The sequence below is a fragment of the Dromaius novaehollandiae genome, chromosome 2 (genome assembly GCF_036370855.1).
Source record: "Dromaius novaehollandiae isolate bDroNov1 chromosome 2, bDroNov1.hap1, whole genome shotgun sequence".
Lineage (NCBI taxonomy): Eukaryota > Metazoa > Chordata > Aves > Casuariiformes > Dromaiidae > Dromaius > Dromaius novaehollandiae.
In genome coordinates this window covers 84,163,705-84,185,501 of record NC_088099.1, presented here as the reverse complement: position 1 = coordinate 84,185,501, position 21,797 = coordinate 84,163,705, and the positions used below count along the sequence as shown (strand labels likewise).

At 38.7% G+C, this 21,797-nt stretch overlaps 1 protein-coding gene across 1 annotated transcript in view; it reads left to right on the top strand.

Annotated features, from left to right (window-relative positions):
- The window catches only part of MYO10 (myosin X), a 171,051-nt gene that overhangs the window by 29,314 nt on the left and 119,940 nt on the right, over window positions 1-21,797 (top strand). The window contains exon 2 of the mRNA XM_026121851.2: window positions 5,946-6,044. Within this exon, the coding sequence (XP_025977636.2) occupies window positions 5,946-6,044 (99 nt within the window). The remainder of the gene's footprint in view (window positions 1-5,945; window positions 6,045-21,797) is intronic.

The window sequence follows — 21,797 nt, the reverse complement described above, 5'->3', positions numbered from 1 at the left end:
TTCTTCCTGTGGCTCTCCTTGTGATCAATGTGTCAATTAGTGGAGAGGAGGAACGAAGATAAGTGTGCATTTAGTTTAGCTAGCTAGGTTTAGCTAACTTAGCTTAGTTAAATGTCATCTCTACCTGTCTCAAACTTTACATTTATAGGCAAGCGACTGGACTGCATAAATGGAAGGTCCTCTAAATACATATTGGCTGTTGTTCCTTTTGCTTTGCTGAGTCCTCATGATGGAATACTTTTTGGATGGCAGATGCAGCATAACCTACATTCATCGTCTTTGATTTAGAACAGTTTTAACAAGAGCGTTGATGAGTCAACTGGTTTTACATTATAACATGTAAATGAGTAGCATTTTGACTTGGATGAAGACATGGTTATTGTATGGTACATGCATATATATGTATATATAAAAAACATATATAAAAATGTAATTATTGTACAGGCAGTTACTTTTTCCGCATACAACCTGTATGCATACGAAATCTAGCTTGTTAATTATGGTTTTGCAAAAAGCGCTCTGCCTTTTTACTTGATTGACTTAAACTGCTTAGCTAATTCTGCGATTTCCAGAGCATATTTACAATAGAAGGTTAAAAAAAAAAAAAAGAGAAAAAGGCTTTTTAGCCTCTCTGAGAACAGAATACAAGTAGTAGTGTTTCCATTTTCAGCAGTAAAATCTGTAAGGTAGAAGGACCAGGGACAACTTTAGGTGGTCTTGCAGCTGTGAGATTTACAAACTTAATTCCTCTCCCTTTGCTATGGAAATGATGGCATATGGCCGTTCTTCTGTAAATGCTATTCCAAATATTTTTACAAGCTCACTTCGCTGAAATAAAAACCCTTGGGCTTTAATATGTGCTTCTTGACTTGATTTCCCCCTCCCACCCCATCACAGAATAGCTGAATGGCATTATGTCAAATTGCTTCTCGGGGAGTTCTAAAGTAACAAAACTATCAAGCTTCTCCTCTAAAAATAGTTTTAGAACAATGCGCACTGCTATGTACATTCAGTGGAGTCCTTCCTTATACAAGTCTTGTGCTGATATTTTCGCAGTTGCCTGGCTCATAGGCTGCAGTGCCTATATCTCCAATAGATACAGAGGTTGGCCTTTCTAGTTAATCATCAGCAATTATTCACACTTATCCAATAGGCCTTTGGACTAAAACAGGTTGGTTTCTCTGCCTTTGCTCAAAGGCTTGATCCTGCAGGTCAGTCCTCACTTTCCCTCAAAGTAAGGATGTTTACTTTCACACTGCGCATTGAGAGCTTCTAGTGTTTTGCAGCATTATTCTCTTCAGTTGCAGATAACTTGAAGGCTCTGTGTGCTTCAGAGAGGACACCTCAGAATCTTATTTCAATGAACTTTTGTACTTTTTAACTTAACTTTCTTTAGTGGAGTTTAACTAAAAATACAGACCCTCTTTAGAGGTGCTGACATGCTTCTAAAATGAACTGCCAGAGGTAGTGGGCAGTTTCAAAACACAGTTCCTTGTACTTGCTCGAGATTTACAAAACAAAAGTAAACCCGAGCTCCTTAATCAAAGTAGCCTCACTTGCAGCTTTTGTAGATCCAAGGACTTGACTGAAGTGTATCTTAAATCTTCTCCATAAATTAATTATTAGTGAGGATTTTGTTCTCAAAACTGGCTTGTGAATAACTTGTATATTGCAGAGAGATTGTAGGATATTTGCATAGCTAGCTAGACACACAGCACACAGTTTTAACTTGTGGAGCATGTTCCAGATCCCTTAGGAAGACCACCTTCCCCCCGCCCCGCCACGCAGTGGAAGGTCTTGCAGTGCACCCTGCCTGTGGACAGATACTGTATTGTTGAACGACCTTGCCAGAGAACACTTCGTATTTGCATTTCAAATGCCTCAGGTTTTGTGAACTGCATTGTTTCAGCCTTCTCTGAATAGCAGCTATTGACCCTTAACAATGTACACTTGTTTAAATCAAACCGTTTCATACTCACTTTAAAAAGTTTTTATTAGGACTTGTCCAACCAAGTGAACACTTCTGTGCAGGCATTTTTTTTTCCTTCATAGTCAGAAAGAGAATGAATAATTTCATTTCAAGATGGAAAACACTCTTCTTATTAAAGACTATTTTGAATGCTGAGGTTTTGGGAAATATTGTTGTGGCTTAATGTTTATAAGCTTTTTCATTGCCCTTGAAAACATAAACTTCTTGTCACTTGAGCCAGGAGATCTTGGCAAATAATAAACTAGCTGAACGACAGGATTTTGGTTGTACTGAAGCACTCTAAGAACTTATCATGTCTGCATTTTGGCAAATAGTGTTTTGCTACTTGTTGGTGTATTTAGATGGATCAAATTCACAAAGGGCAAGGTGGAGACTGAGCAGTACAGATGCTTCTTGCCCCAGCAATAAACTGGCTAAAGCATCTCTCTGGGAAGTAGGAAATTCAGGGCCAAATTCCCTTCTCTGCTTGTGGTGACTGTAATACATGCCTCCACCCCTCTAGTCATCAGGTCTCCAGAATCTGGCAATGTCAATCAGTTTCATTGAAGCTGTTGCACTTTGCGAACAAAACCAGTTATTTACGGAGGGGAAAGAAGCAGGGTGAGGGGAAGCTTTGTTATTCCTTGCTCCTGTGAGAACGTTTTGTCAAGACAGAGGAGCCTGGCCAAGTAGAAGTTTGCTGTGATCTGAACAATGTTGTGTTACTTCAGTTTCATGCCAGAATGATTCCATTAATAACAGAAAAATTATTCAAACAATGATTGTCAGGTTGAATGGGGTTGTTTCCTAGGCTCAATATTCTTTTTCTTTTAGTCTCTTTTGTTAATTTAGGAGTATTATGTCTCATAATGCTTCTATAAGTATTTGTTTGATACACAGGTTTAATGATATGGCAAAGGATATAAAAGAATGAGGAAAAATACTTTGTTCTAACTGCTCTGAGCATTTATATGGTAAAATGTCCTTGGTAGATACGTGATGTCTCTTGCACGGTGGGCACATTTAGGTGGTATATTTTACACCGCTTGCATATGTAGCACATTGACACACACATTTCTCATAGCAGATTGTTCTTTATTTGTAAAGGAGTTTCTCAAAGTCCTCTTGTTACAAGGGGGACTTCAGAAATTGGTTTGTGTTAGGAGACAGTCTTGGAGGTAGCAGCAAGGAGGTGTCTGCTGCATTACCTGTCAGGGAGTATGGCTGTGCAGGGAGAAGCAGTGTTTCTTGCACTTCTATCTGTCCTTTCAGCTCTAATAGACTCAGTGACCTTAGCTCATGTGTGTCGGTGAGAGGACACAGTGCACTTTTAACTTGTGTTTGATCCGGGGGCATGTGTGCATCTGGCTGGCTTGTGTGTACATAGGGAGCAAACGGAAATGTGAATGTTCAAGAGCCAGTTGGCAAGCTGGTGGAGGTGGCTGTGCCTCCTGGGCAGCAGCTGGCTGCTGGGAACTGAGCTCGTTGGGTTGAGAGGCAGCTGCAAGTGTCAGCTCTGTCTCCGGCCTGCTTCTGTCGTCAGCTCACTCAGCCGGCAGGACGTTTCACTTCAAAAGGGCACGCAACCGTATGGGAACAACAGGATCCGGCAGGAGCCAGCACTGCGTGTGTGAGGGAGGGACTCCCTCCGGGGTGGTGGTAGTGGGGGGATGCTTTTAGGGACTGTTTGCTGATGGTAACAGCTGTGCTCTTCAGTAGTTAGCATGAAAAAGCCTTTGTGCCCTGCACTTGTCGTTGTGGTAAAAAATTGCTGAATAGTGAGGATGTGATCTTCAAAGCTGTCATCACTCTTGAATCCGAGTTGTACTTAGACATAGAAGGAAATTCCTATTTTTCTATTCATTGGCTTTAACTGAAATGTAACAGAGAAAATGTAAGATGAATGGCTTGCTGTGGAAGCAAACGTCTGGTAGCTCTGAAACATTGCACGGATGAAAAGACTTCTGTATCTGTTGGAGCATGTCTGGTTCACTTCAGCCTTTCTCTCTCTTCAAAACACAAAGTAAAAGGTGCTCTTAAACTAGTCAGTATGAGAGTGTTAGTCCTGCCTGAGAATATTAAAAACAAAACAGGTACCTTGGACATCAGGGTGTTTGGACTGCCAGAGTCTAATTCAGACCCGATGAGCTTGGTGGAAATCTTTCCACTTGTTATCACTGGATTAAATTTTTAAATTCTTTCTCACTTTTACTATTTCTGGGTGTCCTCTGCATACTGTTTGTTCAGTTCCCCTATTCCTTCTTGCCTTTCTCAGTTGCTAGCTCTCTGCTTTCTGCTCACCTCTGCCCTTCTCAACACCATGTACTCTTTCTGCTCTGCACTGACCCTGTGCTTCAAGTTGACATATCCTGCATTTGAACTGCCTTAGATTTGCTATAAACCTGGAAACCATGTGGCTTGAGGTTTCAAAGGTAAAATGGAGTACAGCTCTGTAGGCACTTACAGCATTTAAAAATGGAATGCAGTTTGCCAAAAGATGGAAGGAAAAAAGGCCAGGGATGCTCTTATATAATCCTCTATATGTAGTTAAGCTGTTACTATTCAGAGACATGAAACAGCAAAAGTTTCTTTTCCATGACAGCATTGTTTTGCTTCTTGATGCTGCTATGACACAGAAACAAGAATAATGTGTATTCAACATAATCTTAAGGGTATCCAACTCATAACATGGCTGAACTCTACGATAGGGCCACTCACCTAAAGTGTACAACAAATAAAAGGCTGTGCTCCTGATTGTCCTCAAGGAACCCGCTTCCCCCAAGTTTTAGAAATGTTTGTAAATGTAGTTTCTATGCATAGAAATTCATACGAGGGCAGTCTCTGGATGCTAGGATGTAAAATTAATTATTCAAATTGAGTCTTAAGTGGTCATTCACCCAAATTCACCGGTATTTCCTAATCCTTTTCTATCACCCCTTTACCTCTGGAGAGAATTTGTCTGTTCTGATGAAAAAAACTGTTCTGTAAATACCCCCAAAATACTGCCATTCTGATGTGGAGCCTGCTGCCCATTTTTGGAGAATGGCAGTGTAGTTTGGGTTTACAGTCAGACCATTAGGGTGCTGCTACTGAATATCTTCATGGCAGCTGAAGGCTGCTTCTACGCTGGAGCAACTTCCATGGGCATCGGTAATGTGATGTTTTTGAGGCCGCTTTCTTCAGTAGTCTCACTACAACTACAACCATGCTGTCAGCTGTAGATTTCCCTCCTCCCATAGAATAGGCTCCCTCTCACATCTACCTCCCTTCTTATTCTCAGTACTGGACATTTCTACTTTCTGGCTGCTGGATCTACCTTTAAAAATTGTGAATAGCCAGGTGGAAATTAAAATAGTTTGAGCCTACCCTGTCTTAATAGATAGACATAGGTGGTTGATTGTGTTTCGGTTGCCTCCCTAGCTCTAAAAATTAAACATTATTATTTCTGTCACTTTTCCTGCTAATGTTTTTTGTTTTGTTTTTATCTTAAGTTCTTGTGCAGCCATGAGAGGAGGACAGTATAAAGGTCAAAGTGGTTTAGAAAAAATGTGAAATGGAGACTGTACAGATGATTGGGTGAAAGTGCACTGAACCAAGAAGAGGTTGAAAATAAACAGGTAGCAAGCCTGGTAGCTTTGAGGAAGATCTTTTAAAATGTGTGTAAAGTCAGACACTACTTTGTAATTTTACGTGTGCTAATATGAGGCACATGACTGAGTGAATTAGCTCCAGCTGTTCTTGCTGGCATTTAGGAACTTCTCAGGGGTGGGTGGGGGGACCTGTCTCAGTAGAAACTGACAAATGTTTCCTAAGAAATTATTTTATTCTGTACTTTCACTTCCTTATTTGGATTTTGTTTTTGTTTTCTCTCATTTTGCCTGATAAATATTTGTTAAGAAAAATGTTTGAGTGGAATTCTTTGATCAGCTTTTAATTATGCCATCTGTAACTTTATTTTTTTTATTGTTTATCGTAGGGGTCTCGGGTCTGGTTACGAGAAAATGATCAGCATTATCCAAGTACTGTTCATTCCTGTGCGGAAGGAGTCGTCGTATTCAGGACAGATTATGGTCAGGTACGGGCATTCTTTTTTGTTTGTTTGTTTTGGTTTAATTTTCCTACCACTCTGTGGAAAAGAAACTGTTCTCCTTAATGAAAAGGGGATGGAGTAAACATGTAAGGTTTGTGAATAAAACATTTATTTTGTGTGACTTGAATGTAGAACTTTGGTTTTAATAGCTCTTTCCATTGTCTATCTGGTAAATTGCTCTAACTATGTCTGACACAGCTGAAGAAATGCTGTCATGTTTGAGAGCCTTCTTCCACTTAGTCCATTGGTTATTCAGTTTACTGGACTTGTGCCTTTTCATCATAGTCTTCCTTTACAGTAATAGAAAGGGGGGCTGAGCACATGGCACTCAAGCATCACAGTAGTGAAGTGTTGCTGATTCAGTGAGAGGCAACAATGCAGACCTCCCAAAGCAGAATCAGGACAACACGCTCAGTGTAATTCCTTCAGTTCTTATCACCACAGAACTGTAAAGGAGACCATTACTCCTCTCTCATTCTGTCTCCTTTTTCTTTTTCTTTTTCTTTTTTTCTTCTGGCTGTCAAGCCTTTCTGTCTGCTTGGAAAGATGGGAATAGATCCCAGTGGCTCCATTCCATTTGCTCAAGTTACCTCAGCTATCTCAGGCAATGTGTGCCTGCTGTGTTAGCATATTACTGGCAGTGTCCGGTTGTCAGCTGATTAAGGAGGCTAGACCTCACTACTGTAAACTTGCCCCTTTTTTAGCCAGAAGACAGCACAAGTTTTCCTGCCAGTTGCTGACAGCTTGGAAATGCTCTGCTTTCTGGTTTACTTAGATTTTTTTTATTTATGTATTTATTCTACTCTCTATTAGGCCACAGTTTATCCAGACCTTGCAGCTTCCCTGAAGAAATTCCAGTGAAATTCATGTTTTAGATTGAGTTGGATATAAGCAGTTATGTTGACACAGTTATCAACATCTGGAGAATAGTTTCCTTGACTTTTGGAGGATGTTTTTCCCCTCAGTTTGGCTTCCTTTTGTTGGTTATTTGCACCAGATGGAGTTAGCTTCAGGTAGTGAACTAGGCTGAGAAAAGTGTGATAGAAAGGAAAATATGCTGCCTTTTGTAGCCTTTGCTTAATGTCTTTCAGGGTGAGTGACGGAAAAGTATTTCCTTCAGAGCCAGAGAACCCTTACTTTTCTTGCATACCTTTTTTGGGCAGGAAAGGAATCAGACAGAATGGGAGAGTGGTTTTTGGGCAAGAGATAACCTAATTTAGGTTAGATTGCTGTTATCCTGGCAATGAAGGATGAAAGTGAGCATGAAACAAATGGAGTCTGAGGCAGAGAAAATGGTGTGTCCCTGGGAGCGCAGCAAAGCTTTGGAGACAGGATGACAAAGAGAAGGTTGCATCCAAGAACCTGTGTATGGTTATGTCTCTGATGGCAAAACTTAGTTATGTTCTTCTCTCTGCTTCTCCAGAGATGTAGATGGGAGTCATTGTTGTCCTCAGTATCTGAAAAGATAGTCAGGGAGCCTTTGTTTTTGAGCACAGCTCCCTGGTTGCCTTTGCTTTCCTAGTCCCTTCCAAGATCCCCAATCAACTCTCAAGCTGACATCTGCATCCCTTTACTCAGAAGGATCCCTTGTGGCAAAGGAGATAATGTCCTCAAGGAACTCCAGGACATCTCCATTTTAGAGACATTAGCTTACAGGAGGTGAGTGAAGAAGATGGGGGATTGTTAGTCCCAGAAAACATTTGAATGGTCCCTTCTGTGGCAGCATCATGGGGACAGATGTTTAAACAGGAAGTATCTAATGACAAAAAATAAAGTAAACGGAAGAGGCATGTTGATAGAGAGCAATGTAGTTTCTTAAGTGGTAGCGATAATAGGCTGTGTTGGATTTGGGTGCCATCTTTCCCTCAGGCAGGATGGCAGACAGGTAGTGAAAGCTCGGTCATACAAAGTTGAAGGGCAAACATAACATGCTCCAAGTTATCACATTTCTCAGATTGGTGACCCAGAGATATATGGTACTGGGGAAGACAACCACAGAAGTAGACCAAGAGTAATTACTGCTCGGTGCAAAGCCTCTTCACAGAAAAACAAGAAGCCAGCATATGTGCTGGTGTATTTACTGTAGAATGCATATTAAATTATGTGCTTAGTGTTGCTTAAATTTTGGAATTTAAATGTTTAGAGTTTACCCTTGCCCTGTTCTACTGAAATTCTTGCCCAAATGGAGTGGAGATGCTGAAAGCGTATCCTCTGTTGGTTTCATAAAACTGAAAAAAAGAGGGATGTATCACATTAAAGCATCACAGCTATGTTCTGTTTGCAGAATAGAAAGATTGTCCTGTATCTTTTTACAGTAACACATGCTCCAAACAATGTCCAGTGCTGGATGTTACGGTTTAAGCATAAGCCCTATCCAGCTTCTCGTAGGAGTGACCCAATTGCTTAGGAGTGACCTAAGTTTAGGCTTAGGAGGGTCTACCTCTAATTTTTCACAGCAACTTGTAATTGGATGCTTAGCTGTGAGGAAGCAGACCTCTAGAAGTGTTTAGAACTTCTAATCCTTACATTTATAGGAATTGCAGGTACCAGATACCTCTAAAAATCGACCTCTTCTGTGCCTTAACCAAGAATGACAGAGCTAATATTGTCATCTATATTTAGAAAAGTTCCTTGCTAGTAGTCTTGCATACATCACCTGTAATTTTGCCTCTCCGTGTTGTACATAAAACAAGCTGAAACTTTAGGTAATTTGGAAAAGAGTTCAAGTCATTACCTTCATATAACCTGACTGATTCAATTTTTTTAGGAAATTTGCTAGTGCTGTAAATATCACTAGAAAAAAAAAATCTTTTTAGTTTGGCCTGCTTGTTCTAAAAGATGATGATGGACACAGCAACCTATGCTGTGAAACACCTAGTATGCTGGAAGCAACCTTACACTTTTATTACATAGCATTCATGTCATGAATGAGTCTGAGTTGACTGCTGTCCAACTGAAGATATATTAGCAATTCAGGGAATTCGATGATCTTTTTCAAGTCTTATAATTTCAAGAGTGCACCTCGAGTTTAAATGGACTGGGCCAGTTGACATTAATGCCAATTAATATCATTCCTCCAGTTACTTTTCCATATGTGCTTTTAGAATGTCTTGCCCATGCTGTATTGGTTACTTATGTACTGCATAAGGTACCAAGTGTGTGGAATGAAACTTATATAGTGCGTGATAGCTAGCTCTGGAGACTTGATGGTTTGCTGGAATGCTACATATCACTTCAAAGAATGAGGCAGGGAAGTAAGGAATGGTGTCTCGAAAGCGTGGAGTTGCTATGATTTTGAAGTATGGCCTAAGATATAAGTGTATTAGTTCTTAGAGCCTTTGACAGCTCTAGCTGTTGTGTCCGTATCTAATGACAAACTGATAAAAGTGTTGGGACTCTATCAACTTTATCATTGTTATTAATCTTCTGTTTCAGTAGCTTCTGCTAGGATTTGCAGTTTTCAACTTTCAATGACATTTTGAATGAATTATCAAGATGTGATTGACATGGCAGTGGTATTAGGAAGGCACATTTACTAGAGCTGTGCTCAGATTTTATTTTTAGAAGTTTGGATTTCAAATCTTTGCCAGGGTCAATTTGCAGAAAAATAAAAAATTGTAGCAGAGAATGTATTTTCTTTCCATTCTGTTCTGAATGGTGTAAATATGTTTGCCACAAAACCCTGCAGCATACAGTTGTACTCTGAAGGAGTGTTGGTTGTGTCGAATGCTACTGAGTGCAAATACTCATGTGTAGAATATGCTATACTCTTTTAGTTACATATCAGGTAATGGATCCCTTTTTTATAATCACATGGTAATATAATTATTCTGTGAGCAAGGTTAATTGATCTAGTGTTACCTGAATGTTTCAGTTAAGCAGTTCATCTTTTAATTTTCTTTAAATATGATTGTGATGCTGCTTTTTGCTGTTGTCACCCTGTCTGTGACTGGGCAGAATGAGTGGAATATATGATCTGTAAATCTGTTTTAGGAATTCCAAGATGTAGGTTTGGGGTCCCCTGAGCAAGTAGCTAAGAAACATTCTTCAGTCTTTACAGAAAAAAGAATGTGGCACTGTGTTGGGGCAGATGAAAAGCCTAATGAAAGGAGGTAGGGAGAGGAGGTGAGAAGTACACTGGGACCATGTTTCACTGTGCTGGCCAATGATAACAGAGTGGCAGATGAAAGCTGTAAAATCCCTCTAAGCACATTTTCATGGCATTGAACTGTAATTAGCTCCAGACTGCATCTCAAAAGTTTACTGCAGACTAGTTTTCGAAATGAAGTGCAGTGCCCAGTCTGCAATGACTCAAGAAGTTGTGATGAGTGGGCAGTTCATACTGTAAATATCTTTCTCTTTATAAGCACCTCCCAGATGCTTTCCAGAAGAGAAGATACTGTATGCATTTGCTGGTTTTGATTTTTAGTTCGATTAGTGTGCGCAGGCATGGTAAATGAGTCTATGCCTAATGTTTTGGAAACATCATGTCTGTGAATGTTATATAGAGTAGGTCAGGGCAGCCTATGAATATCCAGGCTTAAGAAAATGAGCCCTAATCTTTCATTAACTATATATATTTTGAATATTGCATTACTGTTACTGTAATTTTTTTCATGTTTGAGTGTTTTTGTTGCACCTATTTTTAGGGTTAAAAATATTTCTCCTTTAATGGTTTTATTTGCAGTAAAGCAGACATTTCCTCATTGCCATGTTCTATAAATTTTTAATGAAGTTGTATAAGCTTATAAAATACTTGATGTGAAATAAAATGCTAAAAGCCCTGCTGTCATAGTATGCTTTGTTTGAAATGACTTACTTGGGTATTTTCAGTAGAGTATCAGTGGTTCTGTTGAGAAAAGAACTCTTTTCAGTCTTTGTCTCTGTCTTTTTTTAGGTAGTATGGACTTCACCTTTCTTCTGATAATATACTAGCTTTTGCCTTTACATGACAGAGGATTGCATTATGCTCTTAGCTTGTTGTACACAGACTCATGAAAATGTCCCCAGTCAAAACATAGCTATTAGAAAGATTTCATGCCCTCTGAGCTTTTTCTGTCAGAACAGCTTTCTTGAGTTGCATAGCTAAGAACATCTTTCTTGTCTCCTAATAGGACACTCTTTTTTCTTCGTTTGTTTGTACATCCAAATATACATATATATTTAAACAATGCCAACAAATACGTAGTCAGCATTCCTATTACTTTTTTTTTTTTTTTTTTTTTTTTTTTTTTTAAACCATAATTATGGTTTGTGGAAGTAACATTGTGTTTAAGCCAGTGAGTTTCTGGACTTTCTGAAGGGCACCTAATAGCACACATTTTAAGTAACACCCGTTCTTTTGCAAGGGAAATTTTCTATAAATGTAAGACATGATGTGTGTATGCAGGGGAAATCTGCTATGAAGAAATTTATACAAAGTGAAGTAAAAGTTGAACTGACTGCACGCTGGTTAGTCTGACATGGAGATGTCAGAATACTTAATTGCGTACCTGCTTAGTTGACTGAGAGAAACTTTTAAATCAAATATAAATAGAAGCAGCTGAGCTATAATATCCTAAAAATGTAGGTTCTTTAAAAACAGATGTCAAGTATCACCAGTAAAGACTTTGTCAGTTAAAACCGCTTTCTGTGAACTTTCTTTACAAAGAAGTCTTTTACCATACAATATCATGTCAGCAAACAGAGTGCTGCTCAGTGTCTTTAGCTTCAAATAAGAGGCACCTGCAAATGGTTTGATCAGCAACAGAAGTATTTTTTCCTGTGTGTTTAACTTAATATGGCTCTGGTGGGGCATTTATGCATCACAAGAACGGGAAGGCTACAGATGTTCCTTGTTAAACACAACTCAAATATGCTTTCCAAGGAGGTTTTCACCTTTTCCTTTTTTCTTTTTCTTTTTTTTTTTTTTTTTTTTTTTTTTTTTCTCCCTGGTTTGAGGGCTGGAAGAGTTTCTCATGATGACCTCATTCAGGAGAGTTAGACATAGGCTTTGCTTGAGCTTTTGTTTTTGTTTTTTGGAGTCAGTGATGGAACTGCATTAAATATGCAATATATGGAATAAGATTGAAGTCACTATGTGATTTTTCCAGTGGAATTCATGTTTTCCTTGTTTATTTATTTAAAAAAAAAAGTCCAAACCTGCAGACAGAAGGGTAAGCATTTATTGTAAATGCTCTTTGCTTTGCCTTGTGTCCTTTGTTGCACTTCTTTGGCATTCTCTTGTGCTAGTCTTCACTGCTGTGAGTAGTCTTTTAAACAAGAGTCTTCCCTTCATATTCCCAGGGCATGAATAATACCATTGAAATTATCTGGCTTGAGGTTTAAGGTAGTGAAGTCAATAGGACTCTTCATCAGTAAATGCTGTGTTTGACTGCATAGGCTTGTAGGATCAGGCATTGAAGAGATAAATCCTCCTGGAAAATAGTCGTCTGAATCATCACTGAAACGCACCATACTCACTTTAGTTCCTCCATCTGATGAATTAACTGTATTTCTGAGCGATGTTTTTTGATATTTCCCTGAATTTAATATATATTACCCCTGAAATACAGCTTTATAAGGGACCATTTTAAAGAAGTCCTTTATGCTTTTGTTTGTATATACCACCTCTTAAGAAAATATACAAATATACTCAGTTATTTTTGATCTTGGCTGTTTTTAGTGTTAAATGAATCAATCCCTTTCTGTAGACTTTATTTCTGAAGACTTTCATTCTTCTTAGTTCAAGGGTGCTTAAAAATAATTGTGACTACTGACTCTTGACATTGTGTAGCTCATGTATGTTTCAAACAGCAGATTCCCTGCCTTTAGGGCATAGGGTAAATTCCAAATTCAGCAGCTTTATATCAGGAAATCGAATTTCATCTGTCTAAACATTGTAAAGTTCATATTATTCTGCAGTTAGTTATACTTGGCTTAGCTATAATAATTCTCATAATTATTTCTAATATACTTTAAAAGCTTATTGCTGTAGCTATTTAGATGTTGGTTTGGGGGGGTGTTCTGGTTTGTTGTTGTGGGGGGCCTTTTTTTGTTTTGTTTTGAGGGATGTGTGAGAATTTGGTGGGTAGGGGAAATGGTAGGGAGCACCAGAAGTTAGCCAGAGCGCCTTTTAGCTCTGGATTTATCTTCTGTTGAGAAATGTTTATTACATGTTTATGCAGAATGTCAAGGTTCAGTGCCTCTTGCTGCAAGCATCTGTTGACACACTTGTAAACAGAGCTAATGACAGATGTTAACTGGGTGCTGCCTGGCAGTGTGCGCTCCATGTAGCAGTGCTTGGGAGCGTATGCCGTGCGCAGCCGAGGGGAGACTGGCCTCCTTTCAGAGCTTGTGCATTTGAGAGCTCTGTCGATCCTTGCAGCGTTTTGGGCACAGCCTCTGAAGGTGCAACTGCCAAGCTGACAACGGTATCTTTGGATCATGGCTTTTCATCCTGCAGCGTGTGGGTCATCAGCCAGAAGGGGTCACAGGGAGCTGCCAGGGAGAAGGCTGTGCCGGACTGACACTTGCTTTGTCTGATGCTCTTTAGAAGTTGATCTCTGTGAACCAATTCATTCTTCAGATACCATAAGTATCCTCCAAGTCCATTGAGCTGCACGGTACAGTGGCTTCTGTGACACACTTAATGGACTGTAACTGAAATGCACAGAAGCCTCTCCATATCTTGTGAGGATCCAATGCAACAGTACACCTCACAGGAAAAATTTCCTTAAAAGAAATGCCCCATACTTCTATTTTTATATTTAAAAATTATAATATCTTGTCACTGATTCAAACTAAATCACTTAGATTGAACAATGTTTTTCTGATGCGTCTTTTTTTAATATATATTTTAAATTACTTACTAATTGGAAAATCATTATTTTGTGCCTCTTAAATTCTCCAAAATATTAATTACTATAACATAGAAATACTAAAAAGATATTTCATAATACCAAAACTCCTCAGTATCTCTAAAGGACAACTCTTTTTTTCCCCATGATAGAGCTAATTCAGCTTGCCTTGTTACCTGCTTTATGTCAAGGGCAGTATTTTTATACATGATTTATTCTCTGAATATTTGTTATAGGGTAATAGGGAAAAGTTTTGTGTGTGTATGTGTTTGTCCGAACTACTGTGAATTTATTACTTCATAACTTGCTCTGTATTTTTATGTATCTTCTAAGATATGTTGCATATGTACTGTCTTTACTCTTTTCCTGTTATTTGCCTTTCTGCCAAAACCACTATCAGTTTGATTAATTCCTGGCAGGGGAAAGTTTTAATTCTGGAGTGAAATATTTTAAAATAAAGATTGGATTGAAAGAACTGACTGCCAGGCTAAGCTGACTGTGTTACTCCTGCAAAGCTAACATCCTAGTTACTAGTGCATAGCCACTTTTCTGTCAGAAATGAGGAAGCCTGACAGTGGCCAACCCAGAAATTTTTTTAATGTAGAAGTGATGGGGGCAGGTGAGCTAAGCAATGACCATAAATAACTTCTTTAACATTGGGTTTTCAAGGGTTTTGTTCTTTGTTTATTAAATGTAATGATAGTGTTTGCTTTAACTGTACGGAAATTAATTCATTTGGCATTAGTGTGGCTGTTGTTAAGTGTTTTAATAACAACATAAATTAAGTTGTATGAACTAAAGCATTTATCTCTATTGAGCAGAGAATTGTTTTATGCTCTTTATAAGACCTCACTGAAAGCGGTTAATAACAGATGTTGACAAAGAGATACTGCTTGTGTCTCCTTGGTCTGCTGTGGCCACGTAATCGGTTGTGGCTGCGTAAATAGTTAAGATGTCAGTCTTCTCTGTTGCTTTCTGTAAAGAAAACCTAAACCATCTGTCCTTTTTTTGTGTTTTTATAATGCGTGTACTAAAGATAGCAAAACTGCTTTTGTTTTAAGATTAAAGCAGATGTACACAGACTGCCATATAAATTTCTTTTGTAAGAGAACACAATTCAGCTGTTCATAAAACATGGAAAGGAATTCAGACTGCATTGTGCCAAAAAAAATCTATAGTGTTGTGATGTGTAAGCTTGTTACTTCGATTGGTTTGTTGTTACTAAATTCCCATGGTTGTGGAGCTGGTCTCATTGTTCAGTATTTTTTTGGTGCTTTAGGAACATATGATTTAGGTGAAGTAAAACTACACATTAGGATGCTCTGCTCTGCAACAGAGTGGTGTTTAGTTTTGTTTTGGTGAGACTTTGTACCTTACAGTTCAGATAAACCATGAGCTGAACACAGATTTTTACTCAGAGAAGACTCCATCAACCTGTATGGGAATTTGCTCCCATTAAAAGTTGAGTGAAAAGTAGTATAGAGTGCCCTAATAATTAAAAACAAAACAAAAAGTCAGTGAAATGTCTGGGTGATTATGAACGTGATTTTATACAATGAGGCTTTGTGAGTAACACTAATGTGTGTAAGCAACAACTTTAAAAAGTAGTGTCAGTCCTCAAAAAAGTCCTTACATTTCAAAGTAGTTGCTCTTAAAGCTGTAAACTAGTCATTACAACCCGCAGTGTCTTGCGCTTCTGTTTCACAAAGTGATGTTGTACTTCTGTACCTTTGTACCATCAGGGACAGATCGTTACCCTCTGAGAAGGGAATGCCAGCAGTAAGCGTGAATTGTAGGTGTCTTGACACACCAAACAGCTGTCCAGCTGGAACATAAATCTCTGTATTCTTCGACATAGTGGCAGGTATCCTGTGAATGAGAGAACTCAACCCCATTAATAGTCAGTTTTAGGTCGCTTATAACTGGCAGTCAGAATCCAGAAGAAAATAGAAACTTCAGATGCCCTTTTTATGTACAATTTATACATTATGTACAATTTATGTTACCTTTCATTAGTGTTAGTAAGTAATATTAGTGTGTTCTGTTCTTTACATTGTTTCCTCACAGAACTAAAAAGTCATTTAAAAAAAAAATCATCATTCAGTAACATGAAGTTTGTAATTTAGGAAAAAATATGTGTTACAGAGCTTTGAAAAATTATTTTAGGTTACTATTTCAAATCCAGTCAAGTGAGTAGTTAAAACCTGTAACCATCTGATAGGTGTTTAAAGTACTGTTTTGGTGATCTCAGTCCACATCCTAATTAGCAAGAGTCATGAGGTGGTGGTAATTATTTTGTAGGGAAGTCATTTGAGGAAGGCTGCAGTGCCACTGACTGCATTGTGCCAGTTTTGCAGAGGAAAAGTTGATTTCATCTTCCTGCTATGGTCACTTGAGTAATTTTTGAGATGTATATTAACTTTGTATTTCAAAGAAATACAGAAAGAAGCAGCAGCTCTGTATCTCCAGGTATCCTCTTCTGTACAACTTTAAAACAAACTGAATCCATGTATTCAGACCATAATTCTGATGTCAGATTATTAGATGTCAGATTATTAGACATCAGATTACTTTCAAGGTTTGATATTCCAAATATTCTGTTTTTGAAAGATGAAATTTTTTTTGTAGAACTTCAAATTCCCCTTTGACCATATCTATAATGGAAATAATTTTTATTGCAGTTAAGAGATGATCCAGGAATATTCAAATAAGATTGAATGTGTTATTTCATATTCTGGAGTTGTAGAATGTCTATGTTCTTGAAAATTTAAGTGACCTTTTTGTTTGAAAGTGTTGAACTTTATCATGAGAAGAATATTTGAGCAGGATTTCCCCTAAAGTATTTTTGTAATGCAACAAAACTGTTTTAACAGTTGCAAAAGAACTTAAAAACACCACTATGAAGGAGCATTTTAAGTTTGCTAAACCAGGAAAAAAAAAGTTAATAGGTCGTGTGCCTTCTCATCATACAGCCCACTTTATTTTGTAAAACAAGTAAGTTCCTGTTTAGTATGCACATGATGGAACTGAGATATGATTTAAGGAGATTTATCTATCCAAGTTGACTTAACTAAGCAGTTGACTTAACTAGGTAGAAGCAAGAAATGTATAGGGAAAAAAACATTGTTAATATTGTGAGATCAAACATTATCACTCTAGGATAAGCAATGTACAATCTGTGTACAATTAGATTATTGTAATGCATACATACAAGGAGAGATGACCAAAAGGAGTAAGTGACCTCAACTCTAGCTGTTAGCAATTTCTGGACCTTTCAGCATTAAGGGGATGAGTAGTTATGAGGTTGGAAGGGAAGGGTGCACGTTCACATCTTTATCTTTTTGGTTCAAAGCATGCTAACATTCCTTCCTGCTCCCTCACCCCCACCCCTTGTACCTGGCTCTTCAGCCTTAATTTGCCTCCCTCTTGGTCCTGTTTTCCATATACAGGCTCCTACTGTCTCTTACTTGTTTGGTCTCTCCAACGTTCTGCTTTAACTTCAGTTTCTTTAACATATCCCTGCTGGGTGTTCCCATCTCACCTTGGAGCCTGACTTCCATTGGCATCTACTTTTACACATGCTTGTGCACCCCCCTGCACATGTACGCTGTGAGGGGATCCTGACACTCGCTGGTGTTGGCTGGGGCTCTCCATGGGGCAGGGCTGGGCCTCGCCACCAGGGCCCATCCCACCAGCCTGTGAGGGACTGGCAGGGCTGGGGGTGCCCTGGGGGACCTGACACCCATGCTGGTGACTAATTTAGCTCAGGCACTCCCCCCCCCCCCCCCCCCCCATACACACACTTTTTATTAAATTGTCTTGTTGCTGTGTATCAGTTTTAAATCAGCTTGAGTCACCATATATGAACAAAAGTAAATTTTATCCAGGTACCTCTGTGGTACGAGAGCTGTGCCGTTCCCCTCAGTTCCTGTCAGAGACATCATTCTTGGAGTTCCCCATGCTCTTTGAGGAGCACTGCCAGAAGAGCTAACTGGTTACCACCTGTGAAGACAACACTTGGTACCATACCCAGATTGACTTTGGTTAAAGGCATCCAGCAAACCTCACCAAAGCATAAAACCTCAGTAAACCTCCTTCAGCTAACCAGCAGCACAAGAGCAGTGGCCTTTTTGTCCTCTTGTATGCTTGGATTTGAGCTAACCCAGATAGCATCTCAGAGCTTCGAGGGGAAGTCTTGCTCAGCAGCAGCTAGAGCATGGCAAGCACAGATGGATTTTTCAAAGGTGTTTAGCTGCTAAATATCTGAGGTTCTGCTGAACATTCACCTTGGGATTTTTTTCAGTGATTTATAGCTTTGTGGAACCGATGAATTTTACAGGAAAGATAAAATCTTGCCTCCTGCAAGAAGAAATAATTCTCTTCTTAAATTAAACATGCCTACTCCAAAGAATGGTCTGATGGGGCGTTCAATTATTAAATCATCGGATTTAATGTATGCCTGAGCAAGAGAGAGATACTGATTTATTTCCTCCCCCCCAAGGTTTTGCCTATGATGATAAACTTAAAATATACTAATTAAATATATACATTCTTAATAAGATACAAACCTGCTATTGAATGTTTCGTCTGAAGCTTTCCAAATTTGGCAAAACTGTAAGCTGTTGAAAACAGATTTAGGAAGGCAATGTTTAGCAATGTTAATACTGGAAATGCTGCAATCCTATAGGAAAATAATAAAAATAGAGGCTATGTCTTTTACCGCTGGTTATTGCTTCTTTGAAAGTGCAACTTTTCACTAGCATCAGCAAGGACTTCTAATTAGGATTAAATCACAACATCTGTCCCATTATTAATGTTGCTTTCAGGCAGGCCTTGTATATACATTGAAATCTGATGTGCAGACATCGTTGGTGTTATCATTTCATCATCATGGTCTTAAATGCAATTACATGGGGTATCTATCACCACAAGATTTACCCAGGAACTGTAAAGTTTGGACAAGGACAATTCAAGGTCTCCTAGATGTTTGAGATATGTTAGTATTTTTTCACATGTCCTCGGCGGGTGGGTGGGAGGGAAAAGCAGTATTTCTGCGTAATCGGGAAATGTGAACAGAAAACTGCAAAAAAGGCAGGGGCTCCATCAAGTAAAGCCTCTACAGAATATTAAGGGGAGAGAGAGAGAGAGGCCAAGAAGACGACTGCTACGAGTTCTTAGACATCATGTCTTCTGTTTTATTCTAGGATGGTTCCCTGGGCAGTTTTCAAAATATTTGCCTAGGTTTCTAGATGTATGGCAATGTTAACAGGGTAAACCAGACACTACTGTAGATATTCAGCTACTCCAGATCAGTTGCTGATACCTATTAATCCAAGGCATGCCCACAGTGTATGTGCAAATGCATTTGTTCAAATGCTTTCAGAAAGTAGCTGAGCTATTGCAGTGTAATGCAACCCGTGCCTCTCCTCAGTTGGTAGAGCACTTCTGGAAAGTTATGTCTTATGTATGTATGCTGTGCAGATGATAGGGTAAGGAAATGGGTGTGTACAGATGTACACAAGCACACCTAGTCTGCCACTTCCCCAAAACACTGGACTTAAAAATGTGTATTCTGCATCCTGCGCACATCGATTTCTGTAGAAGAAATCCTGGACAAAAGTGTCGCAGCCTACTGGCATTTTCTAAGAGAAGGCTTGATTTTGGGGGTCTAATGTCACACTACTGCTGGATTAAAAGAAACCTCAGACCTGACAATATTCACCTTGTGACACTGATAAGCTGTGCAGTCAGAGTTTGAAAGTCCTTGAACATCGCTGCCTGAGTCAATGCCATTTGAATATGGAGTCCTTAAATCTTGACTCTCTACAAGCTGAACTGTTTACTGTACCTGATGTCCTCAGAGTAGATTAGGCAGCTTGAAGTAGACAAAGATTTAGACACCACAAAGGTTTAGAGGGATCGAGTTGCTGAAGCTGCTTCAAATGATGCATTTTTACATGATATCCAAATATGATCATTTTTACAAAAATGATTTACATTTTTACATATAACCTGTGTGCCATTTGATCTTATCAGTTACAGCGTGGACATTGTGTAAATATTAAGCAGCCTATCACATCTGGTACTGCATTGCAGTTACAAACAAGGTTTCCTCTATTCATAAATGAAATGAAATGGCTGATTAAAAATAGTCAACTGATTAGCAAACTAGGGACAAGCACTACTGGATTTATGCTTGCAATACAAGTTCACCTTTGAAGTGATAACAGCTGAAAACAGTAACCACAAATACTTCCTTTTCTGAGACGTTTCTAATTGGAGAAAAAAATTTATTTCTAATGGAAGGTGTAATTAACTTATAAGGGTACTTTTAGAACTTGTTTTCAGATTTTTTCTAAACTTGAAGTTGTAATCTTGAGCTCTTAGTGCCAAATCTAATCAACCTCATTCCTTTAGATAGTGAAAATTTCAAATGTTTTTGATTGGTATTTGGACTTAAGTGTTTGAAAGTCACTGGTCTAAATAACTTAATAGAAGTCTCAGTCAACTTGAGCATCAGTGTGACAAGAATTTCCTGTAACACCCATAGGAATTCCACGTAGGGAAGGGTATAAAATAACAGGTCCTCCTTTTACAGCAGGGCAGAACTCAAGCCATTAAGCTACTGACTGAGATGACCCTTCTCATTCAGTTCTTTGGATTAATTTTTCTTTTTGGTAAGTGTAAAAGGTAGTAAAGCATAAGTTATGTAAAGAGAAATAGCTACCCTCCATACCTCCAGGTTTACTAAATCAGTCCAAAATAAACTTGCCCTTTGGAAGAGTTTGTGAGATGCAAAAGCAGGTGAAATTCTGGATGCTAGCCTATTAGTTTTAACTGTTGCTACTGCTATAATTCAGCCCTGAGCACTTGTAGTTTTGTTGAATCTTTATTTTGTTTGAAGCTAATTTAGTTTACAGTCTGGCAGGAACTGTCCCCTTAACGTCAGTTTTTTGTTTAGTCCTCTTAGCATCGTGCATGCATTTAGGAGACTAGTACGTTATTTCTGTCTGCTAAAGACACCCACAGTATACTGATCTAGTTCTTGAGTTATACAGCTATTGGCCTACATGTCTGTAGGGTGCATAACAGTTCTTTGGAGTACATGAGTAAATATTTACATCTGATTCCCTCCCACTTGGTAAAATGCTCCATTTTTGTATAATACAAAGTGCTTTGTTTATAGAAAAAAAACCACCGTTTAATTCTTCAGTTTTGTTTTGAGGGGGTGTTTTATTTATTTAATAAAGACCAAACTAGACACAACATGCGTTTAGCAATGAAGTCCTGCTTTCATCTGGTTTCGCAGCTGAGCTGACAGATTTATTAAGAGGTGGTGGATTTCCTCAAGGTCATGCAGTGGATCGGTGGTTAACTAGAACCCCAGGTCCTGCTGGCTCCAGTGCTTTATTTCATGGTTAGACTGTACAGCTTTGTCTTTGCAAATGATTGCAGCAAATAAACCAAATGTATCCCTCACCCCCACCCCACAGTTAATTTCAATAAACAAATGTCATGTGGGCTGTTACACTTCTTTAAAATGAGGTTGGTTGGTACTGATAGGCTCAAACTTGCCCTGACAGTTAGTTGGTGGGTTATTCTGAAAATGGTTGTAATGATCCACTTTGACTCTTCAAAGATTTGGGTGCTTAAAAATTTGTATTTAATACAAGTCAATTTGCGTGTTGGCTACTGCTGCTTTATGTTTACTGTGAAGTAATAATGCGCAGATCCTAATCTGTTTGATATTCCTTTCTACTGAGTACTAGATAAGGGCAAATGGCAATTGTAAGAAAATTGTAGTGCCAGATCAATATGAAAATTCATTGTAGGCTTGAGCCGGTGTCTTCCCATGCTCTGTTGCAGTTGGGTAGAGTGAATTGTAGATAACAGGGTAGGG